The sequence below is a fragment of the Mastacembelus armatus genome, chromosome 11 (genome assembly GCF_900324485.2).
Source record: "Mastacembelus armatus chromosome 11, fMasArm1.2, whole genome shotgun sequence".
Taxonomy (NCBI): domain Eukaryota; kingdom Metazoa; phylum Chordata; class Actinopteri; order Synbranchiformes; family Mastacembelidae; genus Mastacembelus; species Mastacembelus armatus.
In genome coordinates, this window is record NC_046643.1 from 21,121,932 (window position 1) to 21,143,147 (window position 21,216).

Here is a 21,216-nt window from a genome sequence, read left to right on the forward strand (position 1 = left end):
TCAGTGCATCCAGTCCAAACCTGTTATTACCACGCTGCTTGTTTTCTGCTAATGACTGTAACACAATAACTTTTCATAAAAACACACGGTGTCAGTGCATAACTGCATGTTAGCATTTTTAAAACCAATGAGCTTATGGGAAACAGTATACTACATTATTATAGATATATATATATCTATAAATAAATAAGTCTGACTGGTTCTACTGCAGCAGATCACTGGTTTTTACGGTAAATATAAATGACACGAATGCATCATTTTTGTATTCTGAATTCAAAACACTTGCAGTGGTCTCGCTGGTTTACCTGGGGGGAAGAGGAAGCCGTAGGTGAGGTGGCTGCTCTGGCTGTAGGCGGTGCAGCTCTGACTGTGATCGGCCGACACTCGGGGGTCAACCTGGATACACTGAACATCTGGAGAAACCTCTGGAACAGGTGTCGTGTCCTCCTGAAACACCAGGACACAGGAAATGTGAGAGACGAGCAGCAGCACAGTTACTGCTTTCTACACTTTCAGTCTGCTTAGACAGCAAAGGTCGGATCAATGAGGCTCAAAAATTGTCAAGTAATCATATCTAGCTTTAGCAATCTGCCAGAATATGGAGGAGGACAGGTCATGCATTCTGCAACACAAGCAGGAGGTGACGGGGCAGAACAAACATAAAAGACAAATAAAATGATGACAGCTGTGTGTTTGTTGTTGTCTGTGTGAGCAGCTGCATCTTGTAAACATCAGATAATTGCATGTTCAGGGTCACACACACACACACACACACACACACACACACAGTTTGTGTAAGTGTGTGTGTACCTGTCGTGGCAGTGTGTATGCTGTCCACAGAGGCATGGCCAGCTCTTTGCTGTAGCCGCTGATGAACTCCACATGGTGAAGAAGACTGTACTGAGTGTTGAACATCACGGCTGGACGGCCGAACGGGAGCTGGGTGCTGTCTGCGCACACACACACGCACACACACACACACACGCACGCACACGCACACACACACACACACACACACACACAGCATCAACTTTAACACAATCCAACTAACGTTAAATGAGTCTAGCTCAGTATTTTAGTTCGATCATGCAGCTCAATAATAATTCTTTATGACAAATGGAATATTTTGGGATGCTGCTGTCATGTACTGTAAATATATATATGTATTGAAATATAAGGGAAAACCTACTGGAACTGTAGACTCCATCTGGTGCAGGAGTGAAAGCTGGAAGGTTCACCTCAACTTTGTTCTGTATCAGAAAAATGATCAGTCAGCTGCTGTGTTTCTGCCCCCTACTGGTGAAGACTGGTTAATGCAGGCTGACTTTCTGTTAACTGAACTCTAATACAGCACATGCACATCAGTCTAAGGTGATCTGACCTCATCATCGCAGCTGCAACCCAGGTCGCGGGTCACGGTGGCGTCAGAGTCGGACGCCGGCGACGGCGACGTCACTTCCTGCGGTATGCTGGGCTGGAACGGCGGCTCTCTCAGCATGTCGTTCAGGCTGCCGTGTGTGCCGTTGTTTGGAGCCGGCTTCAACCCCAGCAGGTCTGACACAGAACAGGGGAGAGACGGATCCTAATCCTCACGTTTTTTGTTTTTGTTTTTTTACAGAAAAACTAAATTGGAGCAGTGATAAAACATCAGACATTATTTATCTTCTGTTGAACACAGCACAGTTCTGTTTAAAACCTTAAAGGTGGTCCATGTGGCTCTGACTCCAGACATCAACAGTAGGTTGCTGGTTTTGGCAAAGAAACAAGACAGTTTGACTTCACACGGTAAAAAGACCATATTCTTTATTCTTACCACACATGACGTTGTATAGTTCAATATTTTCAAACTCTGGAACAGTTTTCTGGAACTTGAAGCTCGGCCCATGGCCCATGAAGATCGTCTGCACACACACACAAGAAGAAGAGGAATAAACGAAGAGGCCTGACAGGTGCTGTCTGGACTTTTCCTCTTCTAAAAGCTTCGGTCTAACAAACGCAGGTCAGGGTCGATTTGTTCAAAAGGTTTGAAACCTGCAGTTTGACCTGTGTGTAGTAGCTTCTCTTGGCACGTTGCTGCCACCTGCTGATCAGGGACCAGTTTTTCTATCACACATCATTGGGTGTGTGTACGAGTGCACGTAGATAAATAAAGTGCCAAACCTCCACAGGGTAATAGCTCTCATACAAATAAATACTGTAGTCCACTTCACCCTCATGCTGGTTATCTTGTTGTCGAAGCCGTGGTCACCAAAGAATCCACAACGAGCCCTCAGTTTTTCTGGCATTTTCCTGAAACACATGTTTTGTACGATGAATTCTTCTGCACTGTTCGATTTCAACTGACAGAAAGTGAAGCCTTTATGATGCTGCAGAGCCTGAAGGTACAAAATCACGTTTAGAGCTGGAACCTCGACCTGACCTTGGTGGATCTGAGCTGCGATTCAGGTCAGGTGTTCACAGAGATAATGATTTACTGGGAATAAAACAGCACATGTGGAAGCATCGCACGATCGGACGCTACCTGGCGATGTGCCACTTCCTCTCCATCAGCAGGTGGACGTCCTCGATCCGCCGGTTGTTGGCGTAGTGAAGCCTCTTGGGTAAATACTGCTTCAGGTACGGCTTGAAGTGCTGAGTTGGCATTTTACACTGAAAGCACAAACACGGAGGTGAAGAACCTGAATCCTCCGTCCCCTGCAGAGGCAAACATGAGCAGGACTTGATTCCTGTCTGTATGTGAGACAATACTTACTGTCAGGTTTGCAACGACGACTTGTGGGTCATCTGGAAAAGGGAAAAATAATGTGAGTGAAGCCTCTTTTGCTAAAAAGCTGATTTGTTGCGTCTTTATTTAAAACCAGAGACATTACACGTGGTGGATTTAGGGTCTCTGGGTCGTATCCTGCCCAACGAGCCCGGGATCAGCGTGATCTCGTCTATGTTGAGCGGGTAGCTGCTCAGAAACTCAGTCCTGTCGCAGTGGGCCTCCTCCATACCTGGACACAGTTATCATGGGCTCAGTTCACATCAAAACATCTTTGAGACTTTGTGCTGCTGAAAGCACAAACCTGTTAATGGGACTATTTCTTCTGTGGAAAGTAGTTCCAGTAAAAATGACTGTGAATTCTTTGGATTGAGGTTCTGCACAAGCTGAATAGCAAGAACCAAAACTAGGACCGGTACCTGTTTTCCCTCATCTAAAACTGACACTGACACATTTTGAGACCTGAGAAAAGGTAGAAAACGTCCAGGCGTCATACCGTGGTCGCCTACAACGATGACGTTGACACAGCGATGCAGGTTCATCTGCTTCAGACCGTTCATCAGCTGCCCGATGATGTTGTCAATCTCCCTCAGAGGGTTGTCCAGCTGCAGCAGGACAGGCAGGAGGAAAAACAAGTGATGTGATGACGTGACGATGAAAAACGTTCGGCAGCGTCACTGTCAGTTTTTGACCTTCAGGTCTCACCTCGCTGCTGAGCGGCCCCAGGCGATGTCCGAAGGTGTCGGGCTGCTCTGAGTGGACGGCGTAAACGTACGGCCTGGAAACAGACAGTCCAGGCGGTTTAATCAGGAGCTCCCAAACACACACATTTAGTTTTTCATGTCCTACAAAGCTCAACTCCCACATCTTAGTCTTAATCATTCAGGTGTCAGAGTTTCCAACAAAAACAACAACTTGTTCACGCAGCTGCACACACTAACCACATACACTGAGACGTGCACGCTCAGTGTATGTGCATTTCAGCCCAGTAGGCAAACGTGACAGGTCAGTGGGCACTAAGGACCCAGTTAGTAAAAACTAAAACTAAATGTGGTGCAACCAGTCGTCCTCTGTCCTGGGAAACCTCCTCAGTTCATGATGCTCAGATAGCAGCACATTTACTACACCTGATTATTTTGCAGTGCAAAAACGTGAGATCTATCATTTGTGATCAAACAGTCCAGTGTGATCATCAGCTATTCAACCCAAACAATAATAAGTGAAGTATATCACAATAAAACCCTCGACAGAGCTGCTCCTGTTTGTATCATAAGCTGGACTTAACTTCAGTTAAATCCTGTCATTGTTCATTGCTGCTATTAAAGAAGAGAAATGTTCGTCAGATCCAGTGTGAAAGAGAAAAGCAAACTTTACCTCTCGTCATCAGGCAGATGCAGCCAGTGCAGGATGGTCAAAACCCTCCTCTCCAGAGGAATCACCCTGAATGAGGATTAGAGGAGTGACTCAAAGAATAAAACACAACAACTATATCTTCTTATGACCATACAGGAAGACAAGGATCTGAGTCGGAGCGACAGAATCAGTCTCCTCAGACACAAACACCTGCCTCATGTCTGCCCTTCATCACTCTGCCTTCTGCTTTTCCTGCTTAAATGAACATTTGTGCTTATGAGACACTGTTGTGTATCATAAAACCAGCAGAGCTCAACAAGCTGCTGTTTCAGCCGCTGTGACCCGTCAATAGCGTCTGTTGTGACTGGGGGTGTGGAGCTATTGTCCCTCAGCCTCTCCTGCCCTTGTGATCATTAGGTCATGGAGACATGAAGCTTTGCAGAAATTAGGACAATGGGAGACAAAATTTCCTTCTAGCTATGGAAAAATATTCCAGTACTAACTTAAGTACCAAGGCCAGAAGAAAGTGCCTGCTTTCACCCCTTGTTCCTCAGACGTGATCCAAATCTGCAACACAGAGAAGTTGCTGTGTTATAGCATGAAGGCAGATACTGTGAGTCAGACCTCATTAAGAACAAGAACAAAGATTTTATATGTCACATATGTTGTTCAGGGTTCAATTAAGAGTAAATGATTCAGTGCAAACAGCTTTAACTCAACACACGTTTAACTAGTCCTCACTGTCGTTGTCTGTTGTTTGGGATATTTAAGTGACTGTGCTGGAACATCTGAGGATTAAAATCTGTCAGTCCGTTAACCCGGCACCAAAATCCAAAGACTCAGGGAAAGGTGAGACCAGCGTTTCGATGAATTTAACCCAGACTTAGTTACTGGGATCTTTCCAAAGTCTCAGCTGTGTTGAATCACCTTGAGTGACAGGCAGTAACTGACTGTGGTTTATTTATTCAGCCAGAGTTTACTCACAGGCTGCCCGCCCCACCAGCGGTGGTTCAGTTTCTCTCTGGTGCGCAGGCTGAAGGTGGCGTTAAACACCGGGTCGTGCATCGTGTTCCCCACAATCCCATGGGACTCTGGGTAAAGACCCTGCACACAGATCCCACAGAGTAACGTCACTAACGCTCGGTGCTGCAGGGCCAGACTGTCCTGGCAAACATCTGGGTGAGTCTTTCAGACTTACCGTGGCCAGGGTGTACAGATTTGGGAAGGTCTTCGATGGGTAGACGGGTCGCATGTAGGGTGCTGATGTCCCACATGTTCCTGAGAGGAAACAAAAGCAAACGTGCTCGACTGAACTCGTTAAAACATATTCAAAGGCAGGTGGACATGATGGACCTGCAGCTCACCGGACAAACAGGTTCTCCAAGATTCACGCAGAGATTAAAACATTTACAATCTTTCTAAATGTGTTCAGGTAAAAAAAATTACACACTGAGTTTGTGCATGTTGGGGATGACAGATTTGCCCTTGTTCAGGTAGGAGGCTCTGAACCCGTCGACAGACAGCATGATGAGGGGAGGACGGATGAAGCTGAGGAGCAGGAGGAAGAGAAGAACACAAGTCAGACTGGGTGGTTTTTAATTCATCATACAAACTACAGTATCAACGATGATGCATTTGGACTCTGAGGTCACTGAGTTCCTCTGCACCTCCACTGAACCAATAATCTGTTTATTAGTCGAGACCTTTGACCTGCTGTTTATTCTCACTGGCCCACACTGTGATGATGATGTGTAGGAACCACAGATTAGACCATACTACTGATGAGTTAAAGCTCAGTCTCACCCTGCAGGACATTCTGCAGTCTTGATCTCTTCACAGTCGTCTTGCACCCATGACGTCTCGCCTCATAAGGGAAACATCAGGACACAGTCGTTACCCATTTTAATGCACGTTAAGTCTCCGCTCCTCAATCTGACATGTGTCATGATAAGCACCTTTGCACAGCGACTTGTAGTTGGAGCAGCAGTCTCCTTTCTCCAGACAGTCGTCGGAGCAGTGGCAGGCGTGGTCGTCATTCCTGTCCTCCCCACAGCGATCCTGCGTGCACTCGAAACCTCCCGCTGAGACGCAGGAAGGAGGACACCTCATCACAACAACCTCACAGTACTAAAACACCACGAGTCGCTAACTAAATCTCAGCTACCCACAATGTGTTAAAGCAGCTTGAGGAGGCTTCTTGTGTGTTGGAAAATGTCCTGATGTTGTGAACTTAATGTTTTCAAGATGAAACTGTGGTTGCTCTCTCTTCACCCTGCCAAGGTCTAAATGAGCATCAGATGAAAATGAACATTTCGACTAACTCTTGGCCAGCGGCCTTTTGTCTCGGTTACATCAGCAGCAGTAAAGCTGTGTACTACTCCGAGTAAACGCAGTAGTAGTAGTAGTAGGAAGATGCAAGGAAATACACAGCAAACAAACCTACAAGGTGCTAAAACAGAAGTAATAAAAAAGCAACAAGCAGCAATTGTCTGAATCACTAAATCAGGTTTCAGAGTTCATGTACTGCACCTCCTGAAAATAAACTTTACTGAGATTAAAATGTTCATCAAATCTGAGTCTGCTGACAATCATAGGGACACTAGCACCAGATGGTTTCAGTCAAGGACACTATTTATGAGAAAAAACATCAGAATTAACTGAGTCCAGGACAGGAACTTAACCCCCTGTGTAGAAGTACAGATCTACAGTATGTCCCTTGTTTAAGGACTCAGAAGTTGGAGAAGTACCTCAGAGATGCGACTGACCTGTTTTCAGGCAGTGCTCGTCGAAGTCGGAGCAGCAGCTGTAGTAGGTTTTACACAGATTGTCACATCTGCATCCTGGAGGTTTGGCCTCGTCCAGCTCAAAGCACCTCCCCTTACAGGAGCCCGCTGAGCTGACCCACTCTGAGACGACTGCAGGGCAGAGAGGGGAGCACTGAGACACAGCTGCTGCAAAACTCCAGCTCTTTTTCTTCAAGTAATGTTATTGGTAGAAGCTTCGCTCACTTTAAAAGACGTTTCAGGGACCACATGTGCACCGTGCACCGTGCACAGCAAGGATGGAGAAGATAAACAGATAAACTGCACTGATTTCCAATCACAACACATGTTTTGAGCCTGATTTCCACACTGTAGACAGCTCATACATTCAGTTCATGTCAACACACAGTGACACCAGCAGAGAGGAACTTTCTGACTGGGCCGTAATTATCAGACATCAGAGGAGAATAAATTAAAAATAATAATAAAAGGCAACAAAACGCTTTAGATTTTAAAAACACACGACGGAGGAAAATCTTAAACTAGATGTGTGTGTGTGTGTCCTGTGTGAGTGTGTTCAGACATCACCTTTAGTGTGAGGCGGTGGGTTGTCTCCTGCCTCTACCGGTCGGCTGGCTTGAAACACATAAGCTCTGCTGACATCAGTACCCCACAGACAGAACACAACCACTACCTGCAGAAAACCACATGCACCACTTTTACTATTATTCTTATTAGTAGTAGTAGTAGTTTTGGACTCCAGTCCACTTTGCAGTCATGAAGGTCAAAGGTCAGGCTCAGGAGCTGATGCATGTTGATAATTGCTGATATAGGACTGGAAGGTGGTCACTATGTTGTTGCCCTAACTAGGAGCCTGTTTTCTTCTCAGCAGAAACACATTCAAGGTCACATGAACACCAAAGGGGTCAGAGGTCAATGGGCAGCCAAAAATGGAAACTGTGGAAGCTCTGGGGTTGAGTGTCGTGTGATCCGCCTCCTCGTATAGCTGAGCCAGAAGAGCCTTTCACCCACTGCTGATAAAGGTGCAGTTCCCACCATGGAGCTCACTGGGACTGACGGCACCACCAGGCTCCACAGAGAAGGAACCAGGAACTCGAATATGTTGGGACCAGACTGGTCATGTCCCCTTCTTTTCTCATTAACTCATTAAGATGATTCACGGTAACTGGACAGGTTTTATCCTCACACATGAAAGTTTAAGATGCTGTCAAGACGCATTTGTGCCAAGTGCCCGACTCTCAAAACCAGGACACATAAAAACCCTCCAGCGGTCGTCCTCAAAGCTCCAGTGACGATGCCAGTGGAGTCATCATGTTGTCAACAGTCCCATTGTTCATTACTTCATTACTGACACTTTTGTTTTTCTAAAATTTAAAAGTTCCTCTTTGTCTTTTGCCTGCCAAGACGGTTCAGTTGCTTAAATCTTACCTGAAATTCTTCACACTGACATTTTAAACCATCTCATCTTCAGAACTGGCGTCAAATTTAAGGCTGAAAATGTCTCTGAGCTGCCTGAGGAGTGTTACAAGCTGTTTAACTACAGGAAAGACGAGGCTGTTTGCTACCTGCTCACAGATTTCCAATCCCTTTGCTGTCAGGGACTCACAGAAAGAGACACTGCAACAGCTATTTCTTGGCTGCTCATCTCCTGAACTAGTATCTGAGAAAAGCTTCTGCAAACCCTTCCAGGACCCCTGGAGTTCCCCGAAAACACTTGAGAACCAAAACCACCGAGTTAAGCAACCAGTGCATCTGTGTTCAGTCTCAGCACATCGAGCCAGAGCATAACTTTCAGTTTGCATGTCACCGTCAACTCAGCGGGAATGTGCCCCAGTGTGTTTGGTGAATCATAGGCACCATCCTGTCCCTGACCACATCACACAGTCACTGCAGCAAGAAGCCAGACACAGCCTGTTCACTACCTGGACTTACAGCAGGTCTTTAAACATGGCACCAAAGTTCCCACTGAGACTATACAGAAATATTTTCTTATTACCACTGGATGGTTTTCACCATAAGGCAGATTTGACACATGGACTTTCTTCATTCCAACTCAAAGAGGTGGCAGCATGTGCCTGGATGATTAAGATGAATAAGATGCTGCTGCTCCATAGGGAAACTATTAACAAACAGCTTGTTCTTACCTTTACCTGCCCCAGGTAAACAAACTGTTAACAACACACTGCTGAGTCAATGCATCATCAACATCATCATCATCCTCACCTCAGTGCGCCCAGAATAACAGCAGCCAGACGTCGCTGCTCCATAATAATAATGATAATAATAATAATTCCTTTTCCTGCCCAGCCCTGTGTAATTTCATCTCTCTGAGGTAAAGCCTCCAAATGTCAGGGCTCGCATTGATGTAAGGCAAAGTGCGCTTCGCTCACCCGCAGGTCGATGTGACAATTTTGCAACTCTGCAATCTTTTTTTCGGGGGAGGGAGGGAGCTGCACACAGTCCAAAGGAAAAGCTGAAACAAAGCGACATGGGAACCAAACAACGAAACTGTCACAGTCTTACCGTACCAAATTTTCCAGTAGCATGTTCCAAACAGTGGGTCCTCTAAAACCGCATACCCCCTAAAACCGCTCAGAAACTGTGGCCAACGTCCGATAGAAGCTGCTCTGTGCGCCTCTGCGGATCGATGGAGCAGAGCGCAGGGGTCCAACTCTCTCTCTCTCTCTCTCACTCTCTCTCCCTTCCTCTCCCTCTCTCTCTCCAGTTGTTTGCCTTCGCTTTGCCTCAGCGTCTCTCGGTCCTGGGCCAATAAGCATGAAGTAATGGTGACAGCTGCGCTCTGGTACAAGAGTGCGTCAGGTCGGGGTGACGCTCTGGAGTCCGCAGGAGTGAACCGATCACACAGAGAGGGAGCGAGAGGCTCTCGGAGGGAGAACAGCGCCTTGTATAATCTCCAGTCCACACGGTCCAGTCTGTCTGTAATGCAGGAATACAGAGGTTTTACTGGCCTTGAAAGATCGACCTCATAGACACAAAGACCAAACAACTCAACAACAAACTGCACTTTGCTGTAAACTAAATACTGTGTGTTGCCAAATGTGTCATGATAGAAGTGCAGAAACTCAAATACATCAGTAATCTGTACTTTAAGTACAAACATATGAGAGTAGAGACATTTCAGTCTGGACCTTCAGGCTCACATTTACTGACACATCCACCCATCTATCATCTACAGCTACCTGCTTATCCCTAACCAGGTGACCAGGGATCTACTGGAGCCTATCTGAGCTCTCTTTGGGTGAAAGGCAGGGGTACAACGCTGGACAGGGCAGATTTACAACAGGCGGTCAAACAACTCTCCCTCCACTGTTTGATCTTTTATTTTCATATATGGATAATGGGTAACTAGTCAGAGTAGTGGTCTTGGACTTTACTGCTGCTATTAGTGTGAATGGCCATGACAGCTTAACTACTAAGCTTAGGTGTTAGCTTAGGTTAGGTTTTTCAGTATGGGATCTCAGGTGGACGAAACCTTACCTGTCTGGTAGAACACAGTCAGTATTTGTCAGTGGCAGTTTAGAAAAAAATCTCCTGCGGTGTTCTGCAGGGAACCTGCTTTGGCCCACTTCTTTTTTTCAATTTTCATTAGTCATTTATCATTTTTTAATCATTTACCATATGCTGATTTAGTAACATATGCAGATGATTCAGCTTTGTATTGCACTGAACACTGCCAAAACTAAATGTATGGTACTTATAATAATCAATACCAGATGAGCAGGTCACAAAAACCTCATTACTGGGAGTAAAATCTGATAATTTACTGTCCTGGACTGATCATGTTGATCACTTTATGTGTTAGGTTTGTAAAGGCAGAGCTGTTTATAGGAAATGTCTATGTTCCATCGACTCTTATGAATCATGTTAGGTCACATCTGGAGCATTGTACAGTAATGACTGCAGACCACCAGGTACATCTCCACGAACAAATTTTACGATGCAAATTGTTTAATCTAACTTTCAAAAAGTGTTGATCACCTGGTTGCTCTAAACAGTTATTTTCATTATTTTAACTGTCGTCAACTCGCTGTTGTTTTAAGGAAGCCACTACGTGGAAGCTAACAGGGGATAGGATCCTCATAAAGACTACAGCTGTGGATTGTTGCTGTCCCCCCAAAAATCTTGACCCATATGATACATCTGCAGCCTTTAAAATGATTTAGCTGTGATCCAACCTGCTGTTACATTATGTCACATCACGTTAAGTTAAATGAACTAACCCTAATTTAGTCTGTGTTACATTAAATAATGTTCCATTTTAAGTTGATTTCTGTTACGTTAGTTTAAGGTTTGATACGTTTTAAAATACACAGAGATTAAAACAAACTGTGGAAAGACGTCCTGCAGTGAACTGGTCACTTTCTGCTGTGTTTGTCTGTCTTTGTCAAACACTCCTGACCTGAACCTTGGATGTGGTTTGACTTAAAGTGGCTTCACAACAGAACTGGATTATTTATGAGTAAAACAACGTAAACATGTCTGTGATGCAGGAGAAGTCACAGGCCTGAAAAGTCAGTCCAAGGTTTGGAAAGTCACTTAGTTACTAAAGGGAGAATATTCCCTCCCTGCGGGATAGAGACAGCGTTCTCCTCTGTGTTCTGTTGACAAATGTTCCAAAGCAAAGGGAACAGTGACCTAATGTCACTGCTGTCCAAGGTTAAACAGTGACTTACTGTATGACAGAGACATCCTGAAGTGGAAGGGATTTCCAGAGCTGCAGGGCTGTGATCAACTTAATTTGAACAAATTAGATCCTCGGTTTGAATTTGGTTTTTAAAAACACGCCATGTTTAGTTTGATCTGTTGTTGTAGCACCAGGACTGTCCAACACGTTCTGAGAGGTTTATTACCTTCCATTGAATATACCATAATCATGGAGCAGCAGCTGTGCAGAGGACAATAGTTTTCCATGAATATGTGCCTCCATGTTCAGTGTGTGGGCTAATCTCCACCACAGCAGCCCACCCAGGCTTATCTCAGCAGTGTGTGCACAAAGCACCCACATACTGGAGCTTTTCCTGTCCTGGGTATCTCGTCCGTGATAACGATCATAAGTGCAGACGTCTGAGCTCACAGAGATGACCAGCTTCACCTCACAGCTCGTCATAAAAGCTCATCGCTGCTATCAGCCGGATTTACAAAGGAGTTTCTTCACTTTTCAGCAGGGGGGTCGGAGGTCACATGCAGCAGGTCAAGGGTCAGTGTCAGTCAAGGACACTGGTTGTCAAACATGTATGAGGCACTTCTGCTGGTCTGGTTGTGTGTAAAAAACATCAGCACACTGGGAACTACGCTTCGACATGAAATCCTAGTCTCAGTGGTTTGGTCTCTCATGACGAGCTTCACCTGACGGTAAAAGTCAAGACTGCAAACATGAAATAATAGCAGCACTTCCTTCTCAGCAACAGGACGGCCTTAACCCCTGTGCTGTGAGCGAACAGTGAGCTGAGCTGAGAGTGAGTAGTGTTAGAGTCGATCTCTGTGTTTTCGTCTGTGAACAACCCCACAGAGGCACCACGCTGTGAAGAAGCAGACAAACACCTCTGCTAGAGCTCTCTGTAGGACGGGTATCAGCCACGGTGAGACGTTTATCTGCGCTCTGATCCGGGATGAAAACCACAGAAAGCCACAGCATTGCACTTCTTTCCACGGCGCTCCTCTCAAAAAACATCAGGGCTCTTAAAGGCTCTGCACTCTGTCGGGAACATCTTGTTCATGGGGGGGGGGGGCACAAGTCTCCGAGCTTTGAACGTGATCTGTACATCCACCACCTCTGGGGTTGACGTCCTCGTCTTACAAAGACCACACACGTCTGTAAACATTCGGCTGAGCGTGAGCCTGCACAGATACAGCAGCACGGCTGCATGAAAAAACACACACACACACACACAATATTCATAGAGCACAAAATAAAAAAACAGTTCAAGAGGTTTGCAACAATGGGGCCTCATTCACGGTTGTTTGTGACGGAGCTGTGTGTGTGTGTGTGTGTGTGTTGGAGGTGGATGACAAAGCCCAAACACACACACACACACTCTGCCCCTGGCACAGATTACCTTCCATGAAACGACAAACACTCTGATTGGCCGCTGTGCCCACCACCACCTGAGGCCATGCTTACCTGGCGAAGGAAGTCAGACTGCAGCTTCAGTGCACCTGGACTCTGCGTGGGTGTGGGTCAAACCTCCACGGGATGAGGACAGATCCACAGAGTCCAGACCCGTGCACGTGAAAAACAAACACGTTCCCTCTGACTGTGTGTTTTTAGATTAACTTTGTGTTTTAAGCTTCACATCATAACAAATATTCATTCAGACTTTAGGTCTAATGCATGTTTTTGCTATGTTGGTAGTATTTTATAGTCATGTGACCCGTTCACTCTATTTCAAATATGTTTACATGTTTTACTTCCTGGACAGTTTTTTTACTTTACACCCTATTTCTGTTCATTTTTTATTATCTTTACCTAAACCTGATCACTGTGCTTCAGTTCACCACTGGTCACACTGGTCGCTCTGTCTATAGAGACGTGACACACACAGTTTATTCCGTTAAAACACAACCTGTAGATCACGTCTGCCTTTTTAAAATCATAGTGACGACGACACTGACCACTTTCCTAATGAAGAAACGTTTTCTGCATCTTTAAAAAATGGGCAGTATTTCTGACATTGTGCAGCAGTGTGTCCACTTATGAGCACAACTGTGAGTATGAACATTTAGCGATGATATATGCGTGTCTGTAGGTGCAAAGATCCTGTGTCACTTCTCTTTCTTGCTGAGTAAAAGGAGGAGACTGTGAAAATCTGCCAACGAACAAGTTCCTCCTCAGGTTTTAAGTGTTTTTCAAACCCATTTCTTCAACTTTCCACAGTAGTGAAGAAATCCCAGGCTGGACTGAGAGCCGGCTCATCCCTGTCCCTGACTAAATCACCAGCAGCTGTTGTTGCTTCCTTGGCTGTTGATAAAAAGTGTCACCGTCAGCTCACAGTTTCTTACTTCCCGGTTGACAGCGAAAAGCAGTGAAAAGCAGAAACGAGCGTGACGCAACAGCAGACGGGCAAATGCTGAGCTGTGAATTTCCTAACTCTTCTTACTAACGTATAGTTTCGTCTGTAGCAGCAAGAAATCTGCTGAGAACGTGAGAGTCTGAGGACAGAAACAACAGAAACATCATGTTTTATAGTGTTTCACTTAAAAAGAAGTCATCGACCACAACTGACTCCAAGTGATTCACACCTAATGCAGCGATTTGTAATTTATACTGTACTTCTACTCCACAGTACACACACTTCTGTTTCCATCACACTACACAACAGAGAAAACCACACAGCCATGTGAGCCAGTGCACAAAAATAATCCCAGCTTCTATCCTTTAAGTTTAAAATGCAGGGTTTTTTTTTTTTTACATGCATATGATAAAAACATGTAAAACTATGGCAGCAGCTTCTGTTATTAAAACTCAAACAGGAGAGAGACACAGAAAGTACTTCATGCTGAGCTGAAGTAAACTCTGCAGCAGGTATCCATTTGTACATGTATCAAGAAAAGGCATTTCTAGGAGCGGTTATCGCCTCCATGTGACGTGAGCGTGTGCAGGGTTGAACTCCACGGTCAAGAACCAGCAAAGATACAATTACCAGACTCCACTCATGGTCACACACACAAGTGCAGTGCTATGCAGAGGTTTGTCTACATTTGGTGACCACTTGCAAACAGACAGATGCACAGGAATGCATCACGTTATACAGGAAACATCTTAGTCCCCCCCCCACAGCATTATGGGAAACACAATTAGCCCCTGACACCTGATAAAGGTGTGATTCTGCAGTGAAATGTGCCTTTAACAGCCTGATACACACCTGCTGACAGACTGAAGTTCAGGACAGGACTCAAATACATTTGTGAAATGCAGGGACAGTAATGTACTTTGGACAAAGTTAATATTTGCCACACTATACTCAAACACACACACACACACACACACACACACACACACACACACACCGTGCCAATGTTCACATGTCTCAATTAACATGGAAGTCATGTCAAACACACACACAGACACACGCCAATTCAGACTTTTACCCTGAAAGTTTACAGCTGAGACTGAAGGATTTTACCACATTAAGGACTTAAAGTTGTTTGATTTGCTCTAAACTGCACATGGTCCTTCCCACTGAAACCTCATCCCTGTCTCGTGTCCTCGCTCGCAGGAATAATCGTGAAGAAATTTACACAAACAGCAGATTTTCCTCAGGTTTCCCTCATTTTACCTTCAGAGAACTTGTGTTTCAGTGTTTTCTCCACGTCTCGCCCACATGCAGAAATTCTACCTTATTTTGAAGAATCCAGAGAGGAAGAGGAAGTCAATCAGAGATAATTCAAATTAAAATCAGCTGGTAAACGCTGGCGCCCCCTGTTGGTGAATGGAGGTATAAAATCTAACAAAGAAATGCTTCAGCACTAGTCCACTCACTTTTACTCTGCTGCTGCTTCCTCCTATACAACACACGAGGCATTTATTGTCAGAACAGAAGATGCAACGAGGAGAGAAACCAAAACAGAAACAAGCAGCAGGAAAGACAATGACCTGAAGTTTTTATTTGTGTCAGAAGCTTTTATCCAGCAGAGGGCGACATTATCTCTGTCCCTAAACTGAGACACAAAATAAACACAAGGATGAATTTAAAGCAGCTGCACAGCTCAGATACTGTTCAAATACTAAGATACATCAAGGCCAGGACACTTCAGGTTTCAACGTGTGTGTGTGTGTGTGTGTGTGTGTGTTTAAAAACTGTGATGATCGAACAGTTTTCCAGGTTTAATATGTGTGGACACAGATAACAGCGTATAACAGTTTATACACTTATTGATCCATCAGATCAATGATCGCTGACTGCAAAATGTTCAGTGGTGAAAATGTCTTCACACCTTTTGAGGACACACACATTATTTCCAAAAGAGAAACTTTGGTTCTGATGAGAAATCATTGTGTGTGTTTTATTTTTAAGTGTGTACTTTATCTGCAGAACGTCTCCTTCAGTTAGAGAACTGGTTCCTGGCTTGGTGGGAAAACAGTGACGGTCTTTGTAGACCAGTGCACCACCCCCACCCTCCACTAATAGTTTTTATGGACATAATGTGGAAAGCAAAAATGTAAATAGCGATGGTATCAGTAAAATGTTCCCTGGCAGCCTGTTTGTTTTCAGTTTAGACCCTCACTGGTTTGTTTAACACGGAGAACGTTCCCAGTGACTTGAGACACAATGTGTTTCTTCACATTTAACCAACACCAGAGTCTCTCCCTCACAATCACAGATGGCGTCAGTTTCAACCCCCCCCCCCTTGAGCCCCAGTTAACCAACACGGGACACGTCATCCATTCACAAACAGCCTCTCAACATCATCCTGCTTGTGTTTCTGACTGTCACCACAACAAAACCTGGAACACATCAGGAATATCTGATCGTTTCTAGGAGCCGGGGTCGGTTTTCTGCTCCGACACTGAACATCTGTGTCCAATCAGTCTCGTACGAGGATCCAGGACTCTACAAGTTGTGTAGCAGGGACGCACCTGTCGTCTTGGTGATCATAAGAAAACATCAGGTCTGAACCTGATTTCTGAGCTAGAGAGGATGTCACTGACAGTAAAACACCTCCTATCTCATGTTATTAATTCATACAGCTGCTGAATTTAATTACTTCCAGAAGAAGAGCAAACAAATAAATGAACTGACAAACATGCTGGGGTTTTATAACAGCACCCGCAGTCACCGTGTCAAAGGTCAAGACGCAGCTGAGGTCGGTTTATGAGCAGGATGCGGGTCAAGCTTCAAAAAGCCTCATTAAATAGATGAGCGTTGACCTACAGACCCTCCTTTTGTGTGATATGACGCCACGTTCACTGTCTGCAGGTGAAATGCTCATAAACTAAAAAAAGTTTCAAACGTTGTGTTGTTGATCTTTGGAAAAGTCCGGAACAACAGAAGCGGTTGTGACCCACTGACCTTTGGATTACAAGAGAAACATTACAAGAGAAATTATTGATCCGAGCAGCAAGAAGCAGAAAAATGAGTAAAGGAGACAAAACTTTGGACAGTTTTTCTTAGAAACAGGACAAAGGTTGGATCAATATGATGCTTATTCATTCAGCAGTGTTTGCTGTTCCAGTGCAGCAGCATTTCCTGTGGTTCATGCGTATTGATGCATGAGATCACACATCTGGATTCCCATCCAGGTTCACGACGAATCAGAGATATTGCAAAAATGTAAATGTTATGTAACAATAATCAATATCAGTCGATGCAGTGATAGAAATGTGAAAATGGATAAATGCAGGTGCGAAACATGTTTCCTGTGTTTGTGCATCCTGTCATCGTCTGCCTGTGGGTTTGGGTCAGAGGCCACGTTGGCAGTTTGACTCATGATCAGGAGACGAAAACACCGATTGATCACTGATCAGCTCTGATCCGAAAAGTCTGGAATGTTCCTCCTGCAAACAGAGCAGAGCGTGGATTGATCAGACACATAACAAATTATTATTCAGACGTTTTGCACACTGGACTAAATGACCTGGACTGACTGCAGGTTGCATTTATAGACAACACTCTCTTCTTGTTTGGAAACAGCAAGAAAATAAATCTGCTTCGTCTGCACCTGCTTCTCAGTTTTCACTGATGGAAATCTCCACTGCCTTTGTCCTTGTTTGATTCTCGTCCTTCCACCGGAGCAGAAATGATCCCTGTGTTTCGTTTTCCTCCCCAGCTGCAGCCTCCTTCCTCTCTGCCTGGCAACCATGCCGTCGCTCAGAGACTGTGAGATTTACAAGGAAACACCTTTCCTGCGTCTCACCTACTTTCTGATCTGACTCCTGATGTACAAATGTGTCTCATAAACACTGAGGTGATGGAGAAATCCACCAGTCTGATCTGCAGGAATCAGAAAATCTGCAGCCAGCAGCAACTGATGAATCAAGCGGTTGAATATTATAGATATTTCTCATATGCAGTTTTCTCAGGAAGTGACTGGTTCAGTTACTGAAAGTAGAAACACACATCCTCAAACTGGAGCTCTTGCTCAACAGCTGCTGCTGCTGCTGCTGCTGCTGCTGAAAACATTTTTCAAAACATTAGTCAAACCAGGAAGCCGAACACAAGGAGCTGATAAATATTAGAACTGAACAACTAACCTGTTCATGACGGGACGATGGTGGTTAGACACAAAAACAACATGTTTAGGCTCAGAGGAAGATCCTGGTTGGATTTAAAAACAGTCATTGCTAAGGTCAGAGACCTTTGCCATCACCGTTACAACAGTAAACAGGTTGTACATTGATTGTTGTCATGGTTCAAAGAAACACCATTGACTGTCACAGTAGACAAACAGACGCCTCCTGTGTTAAAGTCTAACGCTTCCTCGACCTCCTTCCTAACCCCAACCCCAACCCCAACCCACAGTCCCTGCACGGCTCTAACCCTGGTCAAAAACATCTCGACCATTTGCTGAAGTGACTAAACTCCAAGTCGTTTGCATACAGCTGAGACAGGGAGTGTGTCTGGCTGTCAGGTACACAGGGAGGAGGTCGGGGTGGATGGTGGCACCAGAATCTGCCTGCAGCCTGAGCCCAGAGCTGTGTGATAAGAAGCATCTAAAGCTCAGAGATGCTGTGGTGACTTTAAGCTGGTGTTGTTTTATAAGATATGAAGGAAATACGTTGTTGTTTTACTCATAGGATGAAATGAACAACAAGATGCTTCCTGCTGCTGATTCGTTGTTGCAGTTTCATTGAATTTAAACTCAATTTCCAAGACAGAAGGAATGAAAGAGCCACGGACCAGTTTTTATTGTTGCAGCGTAAAAGCTCATGTCTCGTCTGAGTAACAAATGTTTTAGACACCAGTTTGACAAAAGTGTTAGGAAACATTTTGAAGCTTTACTTTAAGAAACGAGACCAAACTGCAGCATGTACTTTATATTATTTTACACTTCGATCACAGAAACAGGAATAAAATCAGCTTCAGTGTCTCCTCCTCTTTTCTACTGAGGGTCAGTTTGTTTATTCAAGGGTTTAATATTTAGCTCGCACACACACACACACACACACACACACACACACACACACACACACAGATGACTATCCTCGCTTTCAGCTCTGTAAACAGACTGAAGTGACCAGCTGACGCCTTATGTACCTGAACGCTGCAGAGGAGCATTCAGTGCCTGTTAGAAACCCATGGACTGACTGACTGTGTGACTGACTGTGTGACTGACTGTGTGACTGACTGTGTGACTGACTGGGTGACCGTCTTTCTGCCTGTTTGTTTGAGCGGTTAGATTCTTCCTCCTCTGGATTTATCGTCCGCTTTGCTCCGAGTGAAACGACTGGGGAGAGATGGGACCTTGCACAGCAGGTGGGGATTTCACTTTCTATGCAAAATAGTGGAAATAGGTTTTATTCTCACGTCAGCAGCATCAGCAGGAAGAAGCTGTTCAAAGCGAGAGAGATCAGCGCCGTTGATCAAACATTTCAGGGTCTTTACAGTAGTTACTTTTCATTTGGATCTTTCTATCTTTGCTGCCTGACTTTTCAAACATCCTCCTGTTCCACTGTGCAGCTCACATCCTCACATGTCTGTGGTTTAGTGGTAAATAGTTCTTTCATTCATTCATTCATTCATTCATTTGCTCGATTAACTGCCTATTGCTTATTTGGATCTCTAGTTTTATTATCTGGGCGGATGAGATCAGTGTGTATGTTGTAGATTAATTACAGACCAGAATGTCAGACCACAGCATCAGACCGAGACTCTGCTGATCGAGCAGAAACAGAATTGTTGGAGGTTTTCACTTTGATTCCTGAGCAGGTCAACAGGGGTCTTCTCTTCCAGTCGGTCGTGCTGAGGAGGTGAAGTCGGGCACAGGAGCAGGATGTGGAGGTCAGGGAGGAGGCCGGCTGAGGAGCTGCAGCGATGGAAGCAGATACAGCAGGAGAGGAGCAGGCCTCCACAGCTCCTCCTCCACCCTGGTGCTCTCCAACCCCAAGTCAGGTAAAGAAAAACCAGGAGGCGGGCTAATGGCAGAAAATAGCAGTGTTCATTGGGGGATAAAGTTCTGCTGACACCACAGATTTCTGACATTTGTGATCTTGATGCGTCATGGAATCAGTTGTCTTTTGCCACAGTCTTTGTTTATTTTGACCTTTTCACATTTGTTTCATGTTTAGTTTTGAAGAGACCAGTGAGCACAGAGGAGCTGCAGAGACCAGGAGGACCCTACGTTAAGAAAACATTTACAGTAGGTTTTCACTTTCAACAGACATTATCAATATGATGTATCAGTAGGTTTGACCAGTTTCACTGAGTCACCAAACTCCACCAATAAACCACAGTTTGACAGACTCGTCTCCTGATACCTCGTGTCTGCAGATTGTGGGGGATGCAGTGGGCTGGGGGTTTGTGGTGAGAGGAAACAGGCCTTGTCACATCCAGGCTGTGGAGCCCTGTGGTCCTGCTGCTGCTGCAGGGATGAAGGTAAAGGATCCATCATGACAAACACAGAAAACTAAACCTACTTGTTATTTCTTTAATGCTTAGATAATGAGTGACTCCAGACTCAGTGGAAACAACCTGTTGACATCTAGTGGCCATTAGTAGAACTGCAGGTCAAAGCTGCTGTTGTGCAGCTGGTTCATTGTTTCAACATAAAATCTGTTTTTAAATCTCACAGTAGCTAAAACTAGTTTCCCATGATGCATCTACATCCACAGACTGAGCATCGTGCACTGACGCTCATCTCTTCTTCGTCTGCAGGTTTGTCAGTTTGTGGTTTCAGTCAACGGCCTGAACGTTCTCAACCTGGACTACCGGACTGTCAGCCACCTGATCCTGACAGGACCCAGAACTGTGGTGATGGAGGTGATGGAGGAGACTGACCACTGAGCAATCAAACACACACTATGTGTGGACTGGACGTTTGAAGCTGTCGTCTTCAGCTTCACTTACTAACACACGTGTTCTGTAGGAGGACAGCTGGACTGAAGCAGGTGATGAACTCTGTCACCTGGAAGAACCATCCATCCATCCTTGTTATTATTATGGTCTGTGTCTATAAAATGTCAACTTAACCAACAGACTCAGAATAATTTCCTGCAGGGGCCTCGAGCTGTTTTCTCACATTGACCTTTTGGGTGTAGAGGCAGTTTGGCAGCTGAGGCTTTTATGAGGAGCAGGTGTCCAGGTAAACACCATGTGTTAGCAGCTTCTTGCCTTCAGTGCATCTGTGTTGTTACTTTTC

General features: G+C 44.9%; 2 protein-coding genes across 2 annotated transcripts in view; one reads left to right on the forward strand and one right to left on the reverse strand.

Moving 5' to 3' along the window:
* Positions 1-11,517, reverse strand: part of LOC113126185 (ectonucleotide pyrophosphatase/phosphodiesterase family member 2) — a 28,318-nt gene extending 16,801 nt beyond the window's left edge. The window contains 23 exon segments of the mRNA XM_074933685.1: positions 306-447; positions 811-950; positions 1,190-1,250; positions 1,382-1,554; positions 1,814-1,901; positions 2,211-2,289; positions 2,522-2,649; positions 2,753-2,784; positions 2,871-2,996; positions 3,261-3,369; positions 3,470-3,542; positions 4,139-4,204; positions 4,629-4,684; positions 5,102-5,221; positions 5,316-5,395; positions 5,568-5,665; positions 5,921-5,981; positions 6,073-6,198; positions 6,883-7,032; positions 7,468-7,573; positions 9,429-9,467; positions 9,470-9,589; positions 9,591-11,517. Coding sequence (XP_074789786.1) covers positions 306-447; positions 811-950; positions 1,190-1,250; positions 1,382-1,554; positions 1,814-1,901; positions 2,211-2,289; positions 2,522-2,649; positions 2,753-2,784; positions 2,871-2,996; positions 3,261-3,369; positions 3,470-3,542; positions 4,139-4,204; positions 4,629-4,684; positions 5,102-5,221; positions 5,316-5,395; positions 5,568-5,665; positions 5,921-5,981; positions 6,073-6,198; positions 6,883-7,032; positions 7,468-7,573; positions 9,429-9,467; positions 9,470-9,589; positions 9,591-9,677 — 2,260 coding nt within the window. The 5' untranslated portion in view covers positions 9,678-11,517.
* A 6,202-nt stretch (positions 11,518-17,719) lies between these two features.
* Positions 17,720-20,953, forward strand: LOC113126330 (DEP domain-containing mTOR-interacting protein-like). Its single transcript, XM_026300295.1, has 5 exons — positions 17,720-17,738; positions 19,788-19,970; positions 20,147-20,217; positions 20,349-20,453; positions 20,733-20,953. Exons 1-5 carry the CDS (start codon positions 17,720-17,722, stop codon positions 20,859-20,861), a joined length of 507 nt encoding a protein of 168 aa, XP_026156080.1. The 3' UTR covers positions 20,862-20,953.
* The last annotated feature ends 263 nt before the right edge of the window (positions 20,954-21,216 follow it).